Below are 19,167 nucleotides of genomic sequence, written 5' to 3'. Positions count from 1 at the left end.
ATATTGCTATTTACCGCGAAATACCTCGTCCAGATTTGGGTATCCCAGAATGCGAAATTTTTTTTTTTTTTTTTTCACTGGCAGATAGCATTTGACCAACATTCATGTTTTTGAACGTTGGAGAACGGCGGCCTTATTTCAGGCCAGCAAGCAATCGAGTGCTCAATCTTTGCAGTTAACAAAATCATACGAAACGAAAAGAAAAAGTTATAAATTTAAGTCTAAAGTTGCAATCGTAGGTTACTACTAAAACTATGCCAAGTAAATAAAAATATTTACTTGGCATAGTATGCTTTATCCAAGCCAGTTCGCCAAGGTAATAACGTCAAAACGTACTTTGACACCTTGGCTTCAAAAGAACTGTTACGTAATGAATCACTTAAAAGACCGGTTTCTCTTAATGCTTATCGTAAACAAAGAAAATTGGATCAACGTCCCTGAGATCCATATTTTGAAAATTTAAAACGGTAATATCTGGCGTACCACAAAAAGCAAACGATTTTTTTGTAGTCAATGGAATACAATGTCCATTGCAATGAAACCGATGAGTAGGCAAAAGACACAAAAAACAAACAAATACATCGTTTGTGGCATGCAAATTAACCGGTTTATGACTAGCATTACGAAAAAAGGGGGTAACTTGTTTGCCTTGTTTGTGAGATGCAGGTTAACCAGTGCATGGGTAACCTACATCTCATTCAATGTCGGTTGCATAGTATTACTGTTTGACGTAGTCAGAGCCAAAATGAGCCAATACAAGGAGAAGATACGGGGGGATCGAAAAGTTTTCAAATCTTTCCAAACTGGGGCAATTACAAAAGATATGTTTACTAGGCAAAACAAGTAGCTTTGAAAACCGCCAGTGTTAGTTGGGCTTTGAACAGACAGTGCTAATGGAACTCAATGAGCCAGAAGGGTAATCTTTGCACGTTGATTGAAATCAGTTCAAAATGCTAAAAACGTCGATGCAGTGACTAGCTGTGCCAAACGCATTTAAAACTTTTCTCGGTTTCTACGAGCTGAGCCAATAAATACTTCAACAACGAATGAAAATTGAAGTAAAACGGTCTGCCACTCAGCACATATGTTGGCATGTTTACGAAAAGTGAATAATTTCATTGATGAAAGTGAGGGGAAATGCTGGTCTAAGAAAAACAGGTTGATTTCGTACTAAGTAAACAAAAACGAGGTCTAGATCAACCTGTAAGTAAGCTGTTGCCTCATCCTTCTTGCTGTAATTCGTCTGCGAACCAAGTTGAACTTTTTTCCCACATATTAAAAATGTGCATGCAGTAATATTTACCCATTTGCTTCGTAGGTCGAGCGGTAAATAAAGAGTTAAAAAAAAATGAAAACTGAGCAACATTCCTAGTACAAAAATAATTTGTTCAAAATTTCTTACGAATTTATTTTTCAGTAAGAGATATTGTACAAAATATTCCCATGTATGTATGTGAAAGATCGACTACATTGATCGCTATTCAAAGAGTTTTGCATGCCAATAACCAAATTAGTTCAATCACCTTACCTCCACCACCCTCTAATGAGCAGACATTGTGCAATTCTTTTCTTGGCAGCATGCAGATTGACGTCAGACACTAGTCCAATTTTGTATCGTACTCTGACCCAGCCCTGACCACAATGCAGCTAACAACATTGTGATATCTACGACACATAAACAAATAAGTTACAGAATCGAAAATTATTTATTTTTATTTTTCAAACTACTTTTTTTTCCTTCACGTAGAGTAGATGCATTTCTTTAAGTTTTACAGAGATAAAAACAATAAAACGATGTTCAATGTCGCCCCTTCAGGGCAAGTTCCCCCAACAAACAATAGCTACCATCTACCGGCAACATATAAAAAAACCGTTGCTAGGGTCCGTTGCTAAGACGCTTCACAGAACTTTCCCGCCTGCTCTATAGCTGTGACGTTTACAACTACAATTTTCTTTTCAGAAACCTACGTCAATGGCTAGTAAAGACGGTGAGCTTTTTAGAAAGGTGCTTTGCATACAGTTTAAAATTAAATGATTTTTCTCTTTTCAGAAGTAATTGGCGTATCGCGATCAGGCCGTGTCCGAAAGAAGTCGTCTAAGCTACTGGACTACGAATCACCAGACGAAACAGATATTCGTCCTAAACGAGGACAAAATTGTAAGTAAATCTAACTAGAAGATGATATTTGAAATCAAGAATTTTTGTTGGTTTCCAGACTCTGCAAGGGGAAAACCTAAAAAGTCTATTGAGCCAGCAAAAGCACGACTTACAGTCCCTCCTTTACAAATTCGCATTCCCAAAAGTGTGAGCCAGTCAAGTTTCAAACAAGAAGCTTATGAAGAAGATGCATCTAACAGTGACAGTGATGAATTCAGCAATTCACTTGATAAAGAAGAGCTTGATACTTACCATGATGACTCTAACAGCCAACTAGATGAATATGAGCAAAATGACAGCCTCATAAAAGATACTGAAAAAATGAAACACCACAGCCATAACTCCAATTTCAAGAGAGATATAGCTGATATGGAAGAAGACAGTGATGACCATATTGATCTGGAAACAAATTCAGATAGTGAAGCTGATGTTGATATAGCAGGTCCTTCAGACCCTCCTCACTTTTTAGGAACCACTAAACAACCTTCACTCTATCTTCTTGAAAATGCAAAGAAAAAAATTGTGTTGAAAGATGGGAAATTGGTAGCCGCCCGGCAGAAAGCGCAACGCAAGGATAAAGGGGTATGGTGATATATTCGCATTTGTTTGCAAAGCAGTATCTTATGATAAATTTTAGAAAACAAGATTCACCGCGTACATGCTTTGGTCGAAAGAAATGAGGCCAACCGTGAGCCGACAAAATCCTGACCTTAGTAAGTGTTACAACCTTGTTTAGAAGAAGAAGAATTTTAATCCGTGTTCTGTTTTACAGAATTCGAACAAGTATCCAAACGACTAGGAGAACTTTGGTCTACTGTCTCTCAAGCGGAACGGATGGTATTCTGTTGTTGCCCTCTTAATCACAAGATGTAGACTATGCATTTTCAATTTAGACATGGAAACGACGAGCGATGCGCCAAGGAACAAAGTCTTCTGGTGGCATGATTTCTACGGGAACGAAACCGCAACCCATTAACCGAATAAAAACAACGGTATCATCAAAACGTGTTTTCGCAGGTATCAAAAAATATTCCCCCCTTTAATATTCTCGTAATCAACAGGTCTTAACTTCAGGTGCTCGCACTACAGCCAAACCACTCAGTCCACCGAAGCAGCGTTTTGCTAGCTCTGAGGGATTTGAAAATGTTACCATGTATGAAAACCAAGAAAATTATGCGCTCCGAAATGTAAACTAATAAATGTCTAAACCTTTTTCCAGTGCGGAGAATGAAAGTTCTACGCTTACCTCACCATCCATGATCGTGCAGCCGAGAGCTCATGAACTGGAACCACTAGATGTAGCGACGCACCTTCATCTTCTAGGAGAATCTCTTTCTGTCATCGGTTCTCGGCTGAAGGAGCAGAACGTAAATATACATAATCTTTATCTAAATGTCTCATTCTTCGGGACCATAGCACCTCTCAGGATTTTCTCATGCAGGGACAAATCGCCGTCTCGGGGAGCCTATCTGTTCTCCTGGATTCGGTGGTCTGCGCTCTTGGGCCTTTGCTCTGCCTCACACGTCTCACACCCGAAACGGATGGCTGCCCACCCGAGACTCTCAGCCGCATTTTGGATAACATCGCTTATATCATGCCCGGACTATAAATGAAACAATCTATGCTTCGTCTTGTGAACCAAATGCGATGTAATATTCCTCTAAATGTCTCCCTATTCGACATTGGTAGCCAGTCCATGTTTAGCAATTAAACTACGAACTTTCTCCATATCTGAGGGAAAAAAATAAATTTCGTTAAGCATAACAAATGATTCAAAAAAGCAAACTGACCGTATAGTAAATTCTGCAATTTCGTTGGATCCACCATCATGGAGACTGCGCTATTTTTCGGCGTGAGACCTTCGTTAATTTGAAAAGTCAATTCGATTAGATGGGATCCATCGATTTTCCGCCAGCTCAAGTCTTCTAACTTGTTCCCTATAATGCAAAATAGATACTAGTATTCTTTTGTTTTCTTTAGGAATTTCATCACCGTAATTAACAACAAAAACATTCAATCACAAGAAACAGTACAAACAATCATGAATGTAATGCGCAAATTTTACTGCTTTGCATAATTTGATGATGCGTACCTACGGCGCCTCTTTGCTCATGTTAACTAATCTACCTCCAACACTCGGATTTCGTGGCGTAAATATACACAAGTGGCCAAAGCAATCGAGATGAATAGCTTGGCATTGATTGGTGGTAATGCAATTTAATTCCTTATTATCTCAGAAGTGTTGGGAAATGGATTGAGAATGTATGCATCCTCGATAGCTTATTTTGAGAAACGCATGTTCAATCATCTTCACCCACAAAAAATAGCATGGAGGTAATGAAATTGTGCCTGTTCGTTAGTGGACGTCCAATAGGGAAAACTAGGCTGTTAAGCAAAACACGAGCCGGAGCGTGAGGCAGTCGTGCAAACAATTCAGCTCAGTTTCCTCTTCAGTGATTTACAGATCACAGTGGCAGTAATTTTTTCGTACCTTTTCTGCGTTTGGGATTCGAAGCATAGCCTCTTAACAGCTGAGGCAAAGAAATAAACAGAAAGAATTCTCTGTTCATTTAGGACTACAAGTATAGGAGCGTCATTAAATTTAGGAAAGCTCGGGTTGACGACGGGTTATCACAGCAAAATTACAGTTGAAATAAAGGACTGGCCGATTTCCCACGACCTTTTCAACAAGCACACTAGGGTTTAAAAACGCGCACAGTACAAAATGTTTCATTCGCATGGGCGTCGGCTTTTCTAGTCACAATGCGATACACGCCCTGTACTCATTTACGTTCGTTATAGTCATCCGAATACTGGGCATGAATCATAAATTAAGAGCTTTTCGGCGTAGATCTGTTAATAGTTGTAATTGTTAAAGAAAATAAAAATGGCACGGCGCTAGGTACCGTACTTACTCATTAGGCTGTCGCGAATCAAATGCTTTCGAATTGAATCAGCATAATCATGATGAACTTTAGCTAGTGCCGTAGCATGTTCACGAGGAAGTCCGACTTGTTGTAATTCGGCTCGCAGGTGGTCTTCTCCGGTAGCGAAGCGAGACGCAGACGTTAAAACAAACTGGATAGAGGCGAGCAACGATCGAACATCACTTTCAGCTGTACGTGAGAAAAAAGCAACAAAAGGGAAATATAAGATAAATGAGACGTTATATCTCTGTTGTATCCGCGAAAGTTTACAGCAAACAATGAGATGATTCCCAAAGGCGGTGGAAATGCAGTCGTTCGTTGTCTTACAGACAGAACGCATCTACGCCCCACCCTTTGAACAAGTTAATTTCAAAATGGGGCATCAAGCCAAAGGAAAAACGTGTCTATCCATTCCGTTTACTGCTGCTAGCTACCAAATATATCCATATGAAATGGCAAATGCACTTACGAAGCTTGGAATCGGCTAGCAAAGAATTACTCTTCTCCAACTGCGTTCCACATGAAAAGAACAAAATCAGCTAGTCACTGCTTGCATTCCAATCAACGAATGACGCACACCATGCAGAATACTCACGTCTATCGCTTCCCCGGTCAAATGGCGGGCCACGTGCTGGGTAAGCAGCTTCGCCTTGACTGAACTCTGGAATGAGAAATCATCGATAGAGAGAAATCGATAGCAACCAACAATCAGTTTTTGGAATCTGGACGGGTTAATGGCACCTCACCAGACGAGAGAGTGTGGCCATTTGGGTTAGGAACCAATCGGGACAGTCTTGATCTCCACAAAAGCGGAACTTCATTGCGCCGCCCGAATCAGGAAAATGGAAACGGCAGCACTATGATTCCCTCCACCTCTGGAAAAGGGACGATAAGAAAAGAAGCAAACTTTTAAGAGATTGAACGTTTGTGGTTGATGCATCTGGGAGTCCAATTCGCATACACAAAAAACACAGGCGGAGGCTAGATACGACATAGGCAAATTGGATTGTTTCTGCCCGACAGCTTTTTTGTTTTAGATCTCATCTCACGGCCCTTTGCTTTTCTTATTTCTTTTGTACAGGGCAATAAAAAACGGGGACCGAAAACGAGATTTGTTTGACGCGAAGAAGCGTATCACCAAATAACATGGGATTACCCAAACACGATGAAAATGATTTCCTCGCCTCTTTTCTTAGTAGTTTGCAGTGAACCCCAATTAGGTAACAAAATTTAAAAACAAAAGAGAACACGTCAAACTAAACTGGCTAACCCGATAAAAATTATTAGCTATTTATAATCAACTAAATAAATAGTTTTGCTAGATTATGGCTCGAGCAGTGTCCGTAATCGTTGAACAAATTATCATAACGTGTTCGATATATGGACGACCGGAAACCAATTCCTTATTCAATTAACTGCACCAAGATCGCATGCTCGAAAAAAAAAAAAAAGAAATAACCAATTAACAAAAGCTAGGGGTAGTGGAGTGAACTAGGTACTAATCACCTTGTTGGTGGATTGCAAGGCAAATGAAAGATGTCACACAAGAGAAAATAAAGACGGGATGAAGAATCTAAGCAAGGAATGGGTGAGACGAAGGCAAACCGAGATGCATTTTCATTCATCAAGTGCTGTCGTGGGCCAAAATGTCGCGGCATTCAACGGCGCAAACGCCCAGTGACGTCCGGAGAACAACAAAGACGCTTGTTCGCAAAGATCCACAGTATAAATAAAAGCTGGGGTTGAGACGCTGAAACAGAAAAGATAGTTGAACAGGGTAAGACACAACCTGGTCTACGAGTAGCGCTGAAAAAATGAAAATTGAACTAATCAAGATTATTTTTGTGCTAGCTTCTGGCTGGGCGACTTTGGCGGTAAGTTCCTCATCACGCTGTAATTATGTCAATTAGAATAGTAAAACATCTTGTTTAAATTTTTGAAGATTTCTGGAAATGTAAATGCTGATCAAGATATGTTCTGGGCAGCGCGCGGGAAAAAGGCCTCGCTTGATGGTAGTTGGCCCGATAGTGTGCTAGTCGAACCTTTCGTGGCAGCTATATTTGATAAACGAGATGGAACCTTTTGGGCCGCGAGAGGTAAAAAATACTCAGCGGACAGTGGCGAAGGTTTGCCTTTTTGGGCGACTAGAGGGAAGAAAGGTGATCTTCACTTTCGACTTTGCAAATTCTGAATGCAAATAATTCTATTAAAGATGTTTTTATAGACGACCTCGAAGTACCATTCTGGGCTGCAAGGGGTAAACGAAGTCCTACATCCGATATGAAAGAAACTGAAGAAGAGGGAAAGAGAAGGGAAAAGCGCTCATCAGGAAGAGATACCTCGATTATTCACTCTGGCCAACGATTCCGCAATCGGCCAGCTCGGCCGGCCTCTCAAGCTGTTGAACCCTTTTGGGCGGCACGTGGAAAGAAAAACTTCAACTTGTCAAAGTATCCATTGCTGTAGAAAACTGGCTGGCTTAAACTGTTCTGGGAGGCAGGAAAATGTAAGCCTATATGAAGATGATCAAGTACTGTAATGTTAACGATCAACCTTGAAATGCAAGAAAGAAAGATTTCTTTGTAGAATATACCTTCTTCTTTGCAATTACCATAATTTTGGTTCTAAAGCCTCTCAATAAAAAATTGGATTAATAGCACACCCGTTGGCTAAGATGTCCCAGCTTCACTAGTCCAAATAATGTTGAGTATCCTAATCAGATCATCCAAACAATACCTTAACTTTACGAACTATCTATTTAAAGGCAGACCCTGTAATACATTCGTTATTCAGACCACTTTACCTCGTTTGTAATAGAAGACGTATACCAATAGCCCTTGAAGAAAATTGCAGTCTGTAATTTTGAAATCTGTTGAATGATGAGCTAACGTATTTGAGCCATGAAAACACTTAAGATCTTAAATACACGTTTACACCTTGAACTTTCAATGGCGATTAACAAAGAAAGCTTCAAAGATATCTATGAAACAGCTCACAGGAAACTGCCAATCTGACGCGGCAAGCCGTGTTCTTTCGCCCTTTTCACTAGTCAGTAGTCACTTGTTTTTGTTTTCGACATTCAAAGTTCCAAAACAGCTGACTGTCGTATTGCACAAATAATTATAATTAGGAGGTTGCCAAAACCGATTCGATCAACCGGCTTGATGAAAATAAAGCTTCGTCTGCTATGGTGACTGACGTGGACTTCACAAGTGTTTTTGAAGTTATTGGCTATTCCAGGAGAAGTGTTTGTGCTTCCAGTGGGTTAGCAAGCTTATTTAAAACCTTTTCATCTTGGAAAATGTGCTAAAAATAACAATAATAATAATGGGGGCCCAATGCAGTTCAATAGCTAACTTGAGCAACAATGAACAGTTGTTTCAATTGTGTGGTTCGATACCTTTGACAGCGAACGACCCAGCTTGGAACCAGCTATTTTCTTTTAATCTCCAGATCCCGCTTTCCAAGTATTGAAGTTGCTTATATTTTCTTAATAATTGATTAACACAATGTTTTTAGCTCAGAGAATCATGAATTTATTGAAGCAACAGCCAACCTTTTTCAAGTTCTTGAAAGCAATAATCAAGCTACCAGAAACACAAGCTCTCTGTTGAGGGTGTTTCTTGCTAGAGCAACCGAGCTTAAAGCTTCTGCACAGTGTGATAAGTGAAGTAGAATAGTATTTATTGTGGTTATTAGTTTATAATTTTGTTTTCTCTCTCCACAGTAGAATTTTCATATGGCAAACTTGCAATGCTCTTTTCATTGTACGTTCCATTTTCAGCCATTGGATTCGTTTAGAAAAAGAGGCTGTATTGATTAAAAAATTTTCATTTCAACAAGAAGATAGCTGTGAGAGTTTGTTAGAAAACCTTGCTGTTCAACTTGTAGAAATATTGGTGGATGTTCCTCTTAGGTTAGTAAAAAGTACAATGTAATTGGAAAAATCTACCAACTGTAAAGGGATTTCTTTTTTCTCAAGGGAGGAAACTGCCCTTCTACACAGAGAATGTATTCAAACACTCATGTTACTTCTCTTTGTGGCTGCTTCATCATACCTCACCAACAACAAGTCCATTATTTTCAAGTGTTTAATGCATGGGCCGGGAGCCTTGCACGCTGGTTTACTAACACGCACTTTGCTACAACATTATTGTCAGCAGCAACCAGTTCCTGTTCGGTGGCTCAGAAAACCTGAGCAGGGTGGCAGTATTGTTCTTGGCCTAGCCAGTAAGTTATCAAGAAAGAGAATTAGGATGGGATCATCCTCTGGCCTTGCTTAATTTACTGCTTGACATTCTAGCTGGACTCTGGAGTCTGTTGTCTCGCAGTAGTTCTTCGGCAGAACCAGTTGATGCTCTGTCTGATTTTGCTAACCAGTCCTTACTTTTACTGCTTGTCTTGACTAACCACTGCAGTATGGAAAAGAATTGGTCTAATCCCTATCGGCAAGCCCTGCTGTCTTTTACCGATTCCCAAGGTATTAATCTTGAAAATATAATCTTTTTCTAGTGAAAGAAATTATGTAAACTAATTTTACCTACTTGCAATTTAGATCCCGTTCAGGTATCTCCCGTCCATCCGTCAGCTTGTTTTAGGTTGGACTATTCGGTTTTGTATTCAACGTTATGCGATCGTTTAGGGGACGAAAGAACAACTTTGTTGCTTTACATGCTTCTTCATCAGCATCAACAATTTCGCAACTATGTTTATACTCACGCTGATATTCAGAGAATGGTTTAGTTTTGACATCACGGATACTTTTTCTGAATTCGTAATAGTCCTGTTTGGCTTTAGGTTATTGCCTTACTTCAAGAGCTATTTAAGGGTGACGATGAAGGATCTCATCATCTTTACATGTCCCTGATTATTCTTCTTTTGCTGAGCGAAGACGAAGGCTTCAATTCTAATATCCATAATGTGGTAAGAATGGCATCCAACCACGTCTGCACTGCGTTGTACGAATATTTGTCTGATTTTTTATTTGCTTTCTTTGTTGAAATTAAGATCATCCGAAATCCTTTGTGGTACACGGACCGTGTACTGAATGAGGTCAGCTTAGGTGGCTTAGCTGTAATCGTCATCACGCGGACTATTCAGCGGAATATAGTGAAAGCTAGTGTAAACATAATGGGAATTTTAAAAGTCTCCGATACTTAATTTTTTCTTACATAGGACAAATATTTACATACCAATTGTCTTGCTACGCTTGCTAATATGGCGGCGTATTTCCGCCGGCTACATCCTTACACATGCGAAAGGCTAGTTTCACTTTTATGTACCTTGAACAAACGAAGAATCCGCGTTGTACAGCAGCTGAAATCTAGCGACGTAGAAGGTGGTGAGTAGAAGAGTCGCGTTTACGATATTCTTCACTAAACATACACATATTTTTTTCCTCCTTTCAGGTGCATCAAGGGAACAGCTGGAACAAGACCTTAGTATTCTCGAGGAAGTACTACGAATGCTGTTGGAGATTCTGAATGCTGCTTTCACCCATCAACTAGGATGTAATCAAAATCTGATTTACAGCGTGTTACATAAAAAAGAAGTTTTGGACGTACTAAGAAGACATCCGGCATTCCAAGACATTGTTGCCAATCTTGATACTGTAATATTACATTCAGCTCTGAAGACATGGGTGCTGACCCATAGTTTTAATTCTTTGGTTCTTTTTAGGTTTCCAACTATTTCAGTAACAGAATCAGTCAATTAAGTGAACCGGGTGTGAATGAAATCCTCCACTCTATACAATTAGGTTGTGTTGATTTTCCTAAGGATCAACTCAAGGTTAGTAAACAAATTAACAATTTAAAATTTTCGTGCACCTGAATTTTCATATACCCTTTTCTTAATCATAATAAAGAAATTTCCAGAACTTAAGTTTCGCTATGTGGAAGAAGATCAGCCCGAAGAGTTTTTTATTCCATACGTTTGGTCCATGGTTCAGTCAACTTCCGCCCTTTGCTGGAGCAATGATGATATGACCATAGGGTCAGAGAACGAGGCGAAATAGACAAGATTCTGAAAGCTAAAACCATATACCTATTGTTTGCTAATGCCTTTTCGGTTAAAAGTTTTGTGCAAGAAGTTGTCTTACTTCGAATATGCAGTGCTCGATTAGTGTCTGCGTACGTATAAATATTTCTTTAAAATTCAGCATTACGTCTAAATTTGTGACTTTTAGCTTCAGCAATGCAATAAAAGAGATGAGAATCATAATTTACCTCCCTATAGATAGAAATTAACAAAAAGCAACCCAAGACACAAACGAGATCTGAGCAATGCGAAAATCTCATACTTCTATAGGTACATGGATAACAATTGAACCAATAACAACGCAAGCTAATAATCGGATGTGTCGCCAGAATACTGTAGTTACGCCGCAAATTTGGCGTTGGGGATTTCATTAGACGATAAACTTAATCTCCAAGAGTGTCTGTCCATTGAACAGCTGTTGGTACATGTTGCACATGCAAGTCAGGCAACACACTGCCAATAGAAACAAAGCTCTACCTACCGCAGTCGTTCAAATAAATGCTGTCGCTTGGATTACGTCAAGGAAATCTGTGATTCACCTGTGCATAGGGTTAGCATCAGCTAAATGATTATGATGGTCTTCACATTATATTCCTTCTAAACAAAAAGTACAGTTGTAACAGAAAGAAAGAAATGTTTTGCTTGGATGGATGCAACGTAAATTTTTGATGACTCTGTGCAACGCGATAAGTAGTACGCGTTCGATTTTTGGACTCTCCGGTTATTGGGCTGAATGTTAAGACAGGAAGGGAAAGGTGAAGGTGTAAAAATAGTATGTGGTACCAGCAAAAATTATGAGAAACAATGTTTAGTGATATCCAATGTGCTAACAAGAAAAGCAAAAACAGTTGAACATAGATGGGGATATTTTTGCATTGGATGTCATTACATAGCTCAAAAAAAAAATTTATTTCACTCTGTAACATTTCCCATCCCTGTTTTTTGTCTAAAGATTCTTCATTGACAAAAGACACTCATAACTGAAATTGTATGAGGAAAAATATACTTACCTTTTTAAATAGCTTGTCAAACTATCTACAGCTGATTCCATCCTAGGAGATGTTCCACTTGAAACATTGCACAAACTGGATACCAATGTTCAGACGCTTGCTCTGGATTGAATGTTATTAACAATCACAGCAGTGAAACATTAAGTTTGTTTCAATGGTCACATAATTACAATTGCTTGTGGTACCCTTCCCATTAGCCTGAAATTTCACAACTATTTTTCTAATACAGTAATTAATAGTATGGTAAGAAATTACGGAATAGGATTAACATGCCTTACACTTCTAGCCAGTATGCTTTACGCACTATACTTCTAATAGAACGATAGAACTACTGCTGTGTACACGAACGTCGCTCCTCTAGCAGCGCTCTTTGAAATTAATACACATATGCAACTATTTCAACATTATCTAAAATACTTTGTTTTGTTTGGATATACTGTAACTCCAGTGCTTTTCAAGTATTTTGGGATTTAAGATTCAGATAGATAGTTACTTTTGACACTATTGGAATATTGTAATCGATAAACTGAGCATTTAAGTTTTAGCGAAGTAATGACAGTGTCAGATAAACAGAAAAATGCCATCTGGCGCTTTAGTGCCAGTAATGCCAAATAGGCAAATACATTTTATTTTCGTAAATCGTATATTTTTAAAGTTTGTTTAAGTCAAGAGGGAGTTATTTCAATAAGATTTTCGATTAATAACCTAACTACTTGTTATTTCTATTTATTGTGATTTTGAAATAAAAGTATTTTCTAATGGTTTTGAAATGTTGCCACGGCTATCCCCAAAGGAGACTACAGCAAACAGCTGATCAGATAGGCGCATGAGAACAACAAAAGACAGTGTCTATGGGTGTAAATAGTTCAAAGGAAGCATTACTCGTTATTGACATATTCTGTCTAGTACAGGAATTGGATAAAACAATTCATTAACCGTTAGGCAGTGTTAATATTACTCTATCCTTTCTCGGTTGTTTTACAGAAAGCAATTTTTTTGTTTTGTTTTGTTTTTCTCGTAAACCTCTCAATCGCTACGTGGGGTAGTTCAATGCGCCACCCGTGTCACGCAATGCGTCGCAGTTTTTACGCTTAGCAACCCCCATAATCCTATATTTTTGAAAATAAATGCGATCACCAATTGTGATTTATTTTCATTCTAAATTTCTATGTTGTATAAATGAAGTCCAGCTCATTTAAGGTGGGGTGACATTTTTTTTTTTTGTATGGTGACATTAAACTGGCTTTCTTTTCTGTCACAGTTGTCCAAACCCTGGACAGAGGAAGAGGCACTTATTATCAGAAAACTTCCCAAGGAACTTCTGCTGAGGTGCGCTGTCAGCATTTTAAATAAAGTTATTTTAAAACAAACCAACACAATAATACTGTTTTACAGAGTTTTTTCCTTTCTGGATATTGTTTCCTTGTGCCGCTGTGCTCAGGTAGCTAAATACTGGAATATTTTAGCTCTAGATGGGAGCAATTGGCAATATGTAGATCTTTTCAGTTTTCAGCGTGATGTAGAGGTAGGATCTAGTCAACATATTTTAATGTAAGGTGTTTTTGATGGAATATCTCTTCTAGGGAGTTGTTGTTGAGAATATAGCCAAGCGATGTGGAGGTTTTCTTAAGCAGCTCAGCCTCAAAGGCTGCCAGTCAGTAGGTGATTCTGCCATGAGAACCTTTTCACAGTATTGCAACAATATTGAGGACCTAAATCTCAATCAATGTAAACGAATCACAGATAGGTAAACCACTAAGAACAGACATTACATGTTCCTGGTATAAGATACTAAATTGATCTTCTAAACAGCACCTGCTTGGCTTTGAGTCGCCACTGTGTCAAGCTTCAAAGACTTAACCTCTCCTCATGCCCTGCAATAACAGATCAAGCATTGAAAGCTCTGGCAGACGGTTGCCCACAGTTAATATACATTGACTTGTCATGGTGTGATCTTGTTTCTCAAAATGGTTAGTATATTAACAGTTGAGTGTAAGTGGAAAATTATTTTAGTCGTCTTTCTGTTGTAGGTGTTGAAGTGCTCGCCAAAGGCTGTTCCGGCTTGATGACTTTCCTCTGTCGGGGGTGTGTCCTGATTGGGGACGACGCCTTGACGCATCTAGCTCGATTTTGTTCGCGATTGCATACTGTGAACATTCAGGGTTGCTTGGTAAATTGAAAAGTGTTATTCATTAGGTGGCGTTAATCTTAAAGATAGCTTCTACGTTTAAACCGATATCTCTGTTTTCGTAGGAGGTTACCGATGTCGGGGTGGCTCGACTTGCCCGTAGTTGCCCAGAAATGCGTTATCTTTGCCTTTCCGGCTGTGGACACCTGACAGATGCTACACTGTCATCTTTATCACAACATTGCCCACATTTAGCTACCCTTGAAGTGGCTCGTTGCTCCTTATTCACAGACGTGGGATTCCAAGCATTGGCGAGAGTAAACCAAAACATAAGCTATTAGACTCCTTGTGAATTTGTGTGACTTTCTACAAACACCTTGCAGAATTGCCACTTGTTGAAACGGATGGACCTTGAAGAATGCGTACTAATAACTGATGCGGCATTGAGTTACTTGGCTTCCGGATGTCCTCGTCTAGAGAAAATGGTTCGTATTTCCAGAAAATGACATTTCTGTAACCAAACTCTTGCGGTTTGATGATTTTCCAAGTCCAAGTTGTTATTTCATTACTGGTACCATTGAACGTTGCAGAGTTTATCACACTGTGAGTTGATTACAGACGAGGGAATCCGTCATGTCGGTATGTCTCCCTGTGCAGCGGAGCATCTGGCTGTCTTAGAACTGGACAACTGCCCACTCATTACAGACTTAGCATTGGATAACCTCATCTCGTGTCATAGTTTGCAGCGCATTGAATTGTACGACTGCCAGTTAATAACTCGAGCAGGAATTCGTCGATTAAGGGTGCGAAAGAGTTTTACCTTAAGTTTCTTCATAGAATAACATTTACTATTAAATTTACAGAGTTATTTACCGAACGTCCGCGTTCACGCCTACTTCGCTCCAGTCACTCCGCCTCCGTCGGTGGGCGGCTCTCGTCAGCGCTATTGCCGCTGTTGCGTCATCCTCTAAACTCGCATGATGTTTCCTTACAATTCCAATCATCAGTCGCTTGACCTGCAACTAAATTTTATTACATACAAAATTTGGCTTTTAGTCGTCTAGCAGCTAGGAGACTGACAACGGATGGAAAGAGTGAAAAATCATTCGACCTATACCTCCTTTATACATAACGTTCTGTCACATTATACCCTTCGTTGACATAATCGTGTCGCTCTTTGTTGTTTCTTTTTTCTCAAATGAATCAGATGTGTACAGTATTTAACCGAAAATTGATACAAGCGATTCGAACTTGATTACATCGTATTTTTTCTGTATAGCCAATCAACTGGACACAACCATGTGATCATCGGTTACCGTAGACGAATAAGAATGAAGAAAAAAAAATATTTAAGACGAAGGGAAATAAAGACAGCGCGTATCAAGACAAAAAAAAAGGCACTAAAGTAATAGTGAAATCTACGGGTCGTTTCAAACTTACCGAGAAGAAAAATTTCGACTGATTTAACAGTATCAATAGGGTCGTGGAGGAGCATATGGGTAGGCAGGGTTATAATAAGGATAAGGATACGAGTTATATCCGGGATAGCCAGGTGCTCCTTGTGGCTGCTGTTGCGATTGTTGATGTTGTTGCTGCTGATACTGTGCTTGATTTGCGTAATCATAGTTCGGAGGAGCACCACCTGAAGGATAGCCGTATGGCATGGGCATGGGCATGGGCATCCCACCATAAGGTTGGATTGGGTAGGGAAGATAATGGTTAGGAGCTGGGCCGGTTTGGCCAGGAACCACTTGTGGAGCCATAGGGGATGGCGATGTCGTTAAATGAGCGGATGGGGCACTGCTTGTCGGGGCACTGCTTGCCGAAGCACTTGTTCCAAAGTTAGGAGGAGGAGGCCTAGCTGGTGCTTCACGAGCTGGGAAAAATATCACATTTACGGATACAAGGACATCACTGAATTTCTAGGTGTCCTTTAAAATATGTGTACCTTGAGTTGCATGGTAGCCAGGAACTTCAGAAGGTGGGGCATTAGCACTGGCATTCCCCGCATACGAAGATGTAAGATCTTTCAGCAGTTCTTCTTTTTCTGCTTTACGTGCAAAACAGAAGTCTGAAATCTTACTCTGAAAACTGAGTAGCAGTTGTGTCAAATCGTTGTAGAACTTGGCGCCTTCCTGCAAGTTGTTCTGCACCTCCATGTGGATATCATGTGATGTGGCTAATTCTTTCAGGAGTTCTTCACGAGCTGAAGGACCCTTCCCACCTGCTTTGTCCTTGACAAAATCTTCATTCAGCGTCTATTAAAAATGAAGTCAGAATGACCAAGCCCTCAGCTTTAAAAGTCTTAAGTAATTAAATATACCTGTATTTGTTGAATGAGACTTGCTTGAAAGTCGATGCTTTCTCGGATACGCTTCTGTGATGGGCCATAGACTTGACCAAGCTTCTCAACTGACACGGCTGGCTCATTTATAGCTCCATCCTGGGCCAATGCACCCAGGAATTGTTGTTTCATGTCAATCGTGGCGTTCTTTAATTCATGTTCCAAAACTTCCCTTTCACTTTTCAAATCGTCCACTTGACTCATCAAGAGTCTGAGCTGGGCAGCAGCCGGAGAGCGGCTATTATCTGCCGCTGATTGAGAAGCAGATGGCACAGCAGTCTCAAGCTCGCCTTCAGGTCTACTCAATAGTTCGATACCTCGTCTATGGCTTTCAAACTTCCCTTTGACCACATTGTCAGCATTGGAAGCGTTTGCCAAAATTTGTCTATACTTGGCGATATTTGATGTAAACGCTTCAGTCAACTTGACTGAGGGCGTTCGGCTCCACCTTTCTTTAAATTGCGCTTTGAGTTGGTCATCCGATTGTCGTTCTTCATTTAACAGCCGCTCGGCTTCATCAAGTATCTCTTTGTTACGCTCCAGCAGCGAAGGGAGATTACCAATCAATTCCTTAAGAATGTCAATACCTCCGGACTGCCGGACTGCTCTTGCTTTATCCTTCAGGGACTGAGGAAGCGATTCACCAGCCGACTCTTCCAAGGCGGCCGGCAGGTTCAGCGAGGCCAATGTCCTAATATATCCGTAATTCAAATATTATTCTCTTTCTTAACGGATACGAAATTAAAAGTTACCCATTGAGCATCTGATTCGCTTCCCGAATGCGGCCTACTTCGACGTTGATAATTTCCGTTTTGCGGACATCCCATGCAGCCATTGCTTGGTGGACCACTACCGGTGTTAGACCCTCGAATAAATCTAGAAGCCGCATGTCCCATATGATCATCCACATACTCGATAATTAGATAAATATGACTAACCTTTGAAGCTCCCACCAAGACGTTCCGGAATAGGAACAGTTTTGGCCAATAGCGCTTTTCCGACAGGATCAAGAATTTTTACATCGGGTACACGTTCGTGGTAGATAAAGTCATTATCTTTTTGCGCTTCCGCAAGTGCCTTCTGGGCTCTATTTACATAATCCTGATAGGCAGTCGCGTCGCTAATGCGCTGTTGGGCTGCCTTAAAGTTCTCAATAGCGTCCTAAAGAAATTTTGAAAATGATTTACTTGAATTAGTAAAAAAAAAAAAAAAAAAAAAAAATCAAACAACAACCTGTAGACGTGCTATTTCCTCTCCTATAGCTTTTTTCCCATTGCAAACACGACTTTGGTAATATTGTGCGATTGCATGATAAGCCAACTGTTTTCCTGTCACTTTCGAAATCCACTCTCTTTCCCAGACCGAGGAGGCTGTCGGATGTTTCATTTGCTTCAGTGTTTCGGCATAAAACTCGTCGCACTGCGACGCCAGTTTGGCAACAATGGCTTCTTTCATTTTGTCGCTTATAGCCTAAAAATAACACTGTATTGTAGAAAAAAAAAACAGGAAAAACAACCAACAAACCTTAATGACAAAGATTTCCTGTGCCTCTGCCAACATCAAGGATGAAAGAGTAGCAAGTATCTCTGGATTTAGATCTGGGGTTGGTTCTTGCTGAAGAGCACCCATAACATTTGCTTTGAGATACGAAAAAATCCCACTAGCTGATTGTAAGAGTTTGGCAGCAAGTTTTAAACCCTCATCACTTTCTTGGCTCTGCACTGCTGCCACTTGGGACTGAAAGGCAGCCAGGTTGAATAGGCAACACATACGTTCATAAGAAATTGAGTTGATTGCTGTTGAACAAGCATGCATTATTAATAGTTTACAAATGATTCTATTATTTTTTAAATACTTACTCAGGCTCATTTTGCCACTAAACAATGAACCCTTGTCAAATGCATCCTTCCATTTAAAGGGTATCTGCACATCTTGAGGAGGAATTTTGCCTTCTAAAGCGGCAAGCTGGTCACAGTACCTGGCAATAATGCAAAGTTTCACGACACTGTTCCATAATCACAATGTTTTGTATAACGATTCTGTTTTACGCAACTTAACTAGCACAAAAATGCAACAGACATTATAACTAAATGGAAGTGCGGATAATGGTAATTTATGGTGGACTAGTACAAAAAGTTACAACTTCTATTAGGAAATGCCTAATAAAATACCTTGCAATAGTCTCAATAGCCGCCTCATTCTTGTCCATAGCACGAACGCAAGCGAGACTTCTCAGTTTGTTCAACTCCGAAATGGCATCGTTAAAGTTCTCGGGATTGTCAGCCGTCGAAAATCGTAAAGCAATCAAATTCTTCAATGGCTTCACCAAATCAATTTCTGATGTCTTTTTCAAAGGAACGGACAGTATATCCGTCATCTCCATGTCTTCTGAATACAGTTAGACGAATGACGTTAAACGGGCAAGTCCCGATTTCAGTTTCTTCACTTTATTATGTGTCATCGACGATTAGACGATGAAGCCTCCTCTTGCTCGAAAGAGTATTTTTTTTCTTCGCTGTTGGGAACGTGTTACCCAAGCGGATATCCTTGAGAAACAAAGA

General features: G+C 39.9%; 6 protein-coding genes across 11 annotated transcripts; 4 read left to right on the top strand and 2 right to left on the bottom strand.

Annotated features, from left to right (window-relative positions):
* The first annotated feature begins 1,864 nt into the window (after window positions 1-1,864).
* On the top strand, window positions 1,865-3,882 carry LOC130696715 (HMG box-containing protein 4-like). Of its 2 annotated transcripts, none has more exons than XM_057519809.2 (9): window positions 1,865-1,988; window positions 2,051-2,158; window positions 2,217-2,740; window positions 2,796-2,871; window positions 2,931-2,995; window positions 3,052-3,175; window positions 3,233-3,311; window positions 3,378-3,525; window positions 3,600-3,882. In XM_057519809.2, the coding sequence occupies exons 1-9, from the start codon at window positions 1,973-1,975 to the stop codon at window positions 3,765-3,767; spliced, it is 1,308 nt and encodes a 435-aa protein (XP_057375792.1). In that variant the 5' UTR covers window positions 1,865-1,972; the 3' UTR covers window positions 3,768-3,882. The 2 variants fall into 2 exon arrangements, with proteins under 2 accessions (XP_057375792.1, XP_059351239.1); XM_059495256.1 differs by having other exon boundaries at window positions 1,973-1,988; window positions 2,054-2,158.
* Window positions 3,763-8,111, bottom strand: LOC130696716 (COMM domain-containing protein 4-like). 2 transcript variants are annotated; one of them, XM_057519810.2, is made up of 7 exons: window positions 7,889-8,111; window positions 5,832-5,960; window positions 5,681-5,746; window positions 5,555-5,594; window positions 5,074-5,274; window positions 3,949-4,095; window positions 3,763-3,889 (listed from the first exon to the last, which is right to left on the bottom strand). In XM_057519810.2, exons 2-7 carry the CDS (start codon window positions 5,904-5,906, stop codon window positions 3,831-3,833), a joined length of 588 nt encoding a protein of 195 aa, XP_057375793.1. In that variant the 5' UTR covers window positions 5,907-5,960; window positions 7,889-8,111; the 3' UTR covers window positions 3,763-3,830. The 2 variants fall into 2 exon arrangements, with proteins under 2 accessions (XP_057375793.1, XP_057375794.1); XM_057519811.2 differs by lacking the exon at window positions 7,889-8,111 and adding an exon at window positions 6,592-6,836.
* On the top strand, window positions 6,822-8,027 carry LOC130696717 (uncharacterized). Of its 3 annotated transcripts, none has more exons than XM_057519814.1 (3): window positions 6,822-6,959; window positions 7,028-7,181; window positions 7,310-8,027. In XM_057519814.1, exons 1-3 carry the CDS (start codon window positions 6,900-6,902, stop codon window positions 7,549-7,551), a joined length of 456 nt encoding a protein of 151 aa, XP_057375797.1. In that variant the 5' UTR covers window positions 6,822-6,899; the 3' UTR covers window positions 7,552-8,027. The 3 variants fall into 3 exon arrangements, with proteins under 3 accessions (XP_057375797.1, XP_057375796.1, XP_057375795.1); XM_057519813.1 differs by having other exon boundaries at window positions 7,028-7,244; XM_057519812.1 differs by having other exon boundaries at window positions 7,028-7,244; window positions 7,298-8,027.
* Window positions 8,112-8,284: 173 nt separating the features above from the next.
* LOC130696473 (dymeclin-like) lies at window positions 8,285-11,244 on the top strand. Of its 2 annotated transcripts, none has more exons than XM_059495299.1 (12): window positions 8,285-8,552; window positions 8,605-8,751; window positions 8,816-9,001; window positions 9,068-9,315; window positions 9,389-9,565; window positions 9,641-9,822; window positions 9,883-10,008; window positions 10,093-10,206; window positions 10,261-10,423; window positions 10,494-10,696; window positions 10,765-10,875; window positions 10,952-11,244. In XM_059495299.1, the coding sequence occupies exons 1-12, from the start codon at window positions 8,413-8,415 to the stop codon at window positions 11,099-11,101; spliced, it is 1,947 nt and encodes a 648-aa protein (XP_059351282.1). In that variant the 5' UTR covers window positions 8,285-8,412; the 3' UTR covers window positions 11,102-11,244. The 2 variants fall into 2 exon arrangements, with proteins under 2 accessions (XP_059351282.1, XP_057375530.1); XM_057519547.2 differs by having other exon boundaries at window positions 8,813-9,001.
* Window positions 11,245-12,937: 1,693 nt separating this feature from the next.
* LOC130696738 (F-box/LRR-repeat protein 20-like) lies at window positions 12,938-15,517 on the top strand. Its single transcript, XM_057519838.2, has 10 exons — window positions 12,938-13,334; window positions 13,396-13,463; window positions 13,530-13,659; window positions 13,718-13,881; window positions 13,947-14,104; window positions 14,165-14,304; window positions 14,388-14,579; window positions 14,646-14,747; window positions 14,853-15,065; window positions 15,126-15,517. The coding sequence occupies exons 1-10, from the start codon at window positions 13,314-13,316 to the stop codon at window positions 15,231-15,233; spliced, it is 1,296 nt and encodes a 431-aa protein (XP_057375821.1). The 5' UTR covers window positions 12,938-13,313; the 3' UTR covers window positions 15,234-15,517.
* Window positions 15,431-19,063, bottom strand: LOC130696737 (programmed cell death 6-interacting protein-like). The gene is made up of 9 exons (XM_057519837.2): window positions 18,778-19,063; window positions 18,466-18,584; window positions 18,131-18,402; window positions 17,840-18,076; window positions 17,545-17,767; window positions 17,359-17,482; window positions 16,586-17,297; window positions 16,211-16,520; window positions 15,431-16,138 (listed from the first exon to the last, which is right to left on the bottom strand). The coding sequence occupies exons 1-9, from the start codon at window positions 18,987-18,989 to the stop codon at window positions 15,735-15,737; spliced, it is 2,613 nt and encodes an 870-aa protein (XP_057375820.1). The 5' UTR covers window positions 18,990-19,063; the 3' UTR covers window positions 15,431-15,734.
* Window positions 19,064-19,167: the final 104 nt, after the last annotated feature.

Source organism: Daphnia carinata, chromosome 5 (genome assembly GCF_022539665.2).
Source record: "Daphnia carinata strain CSIRO-1 chromosome 5, CSIRO_AGI_Dcar_HiC_V3, whole genome shotgun sequence".
In the NCBI taxonomy this organism is placed as follows: Eukaryota; Metazoa; Arthropoda; class Branchiopoda; order Diplostraca; family Daphniidae; genus Daphnia; species Daphnia carinata.
The sequence above is the reverse complement of the archived record's forward strand: the minus strand, read 5'-3'. Positions and strand labels throughout refer to the sequence as shown.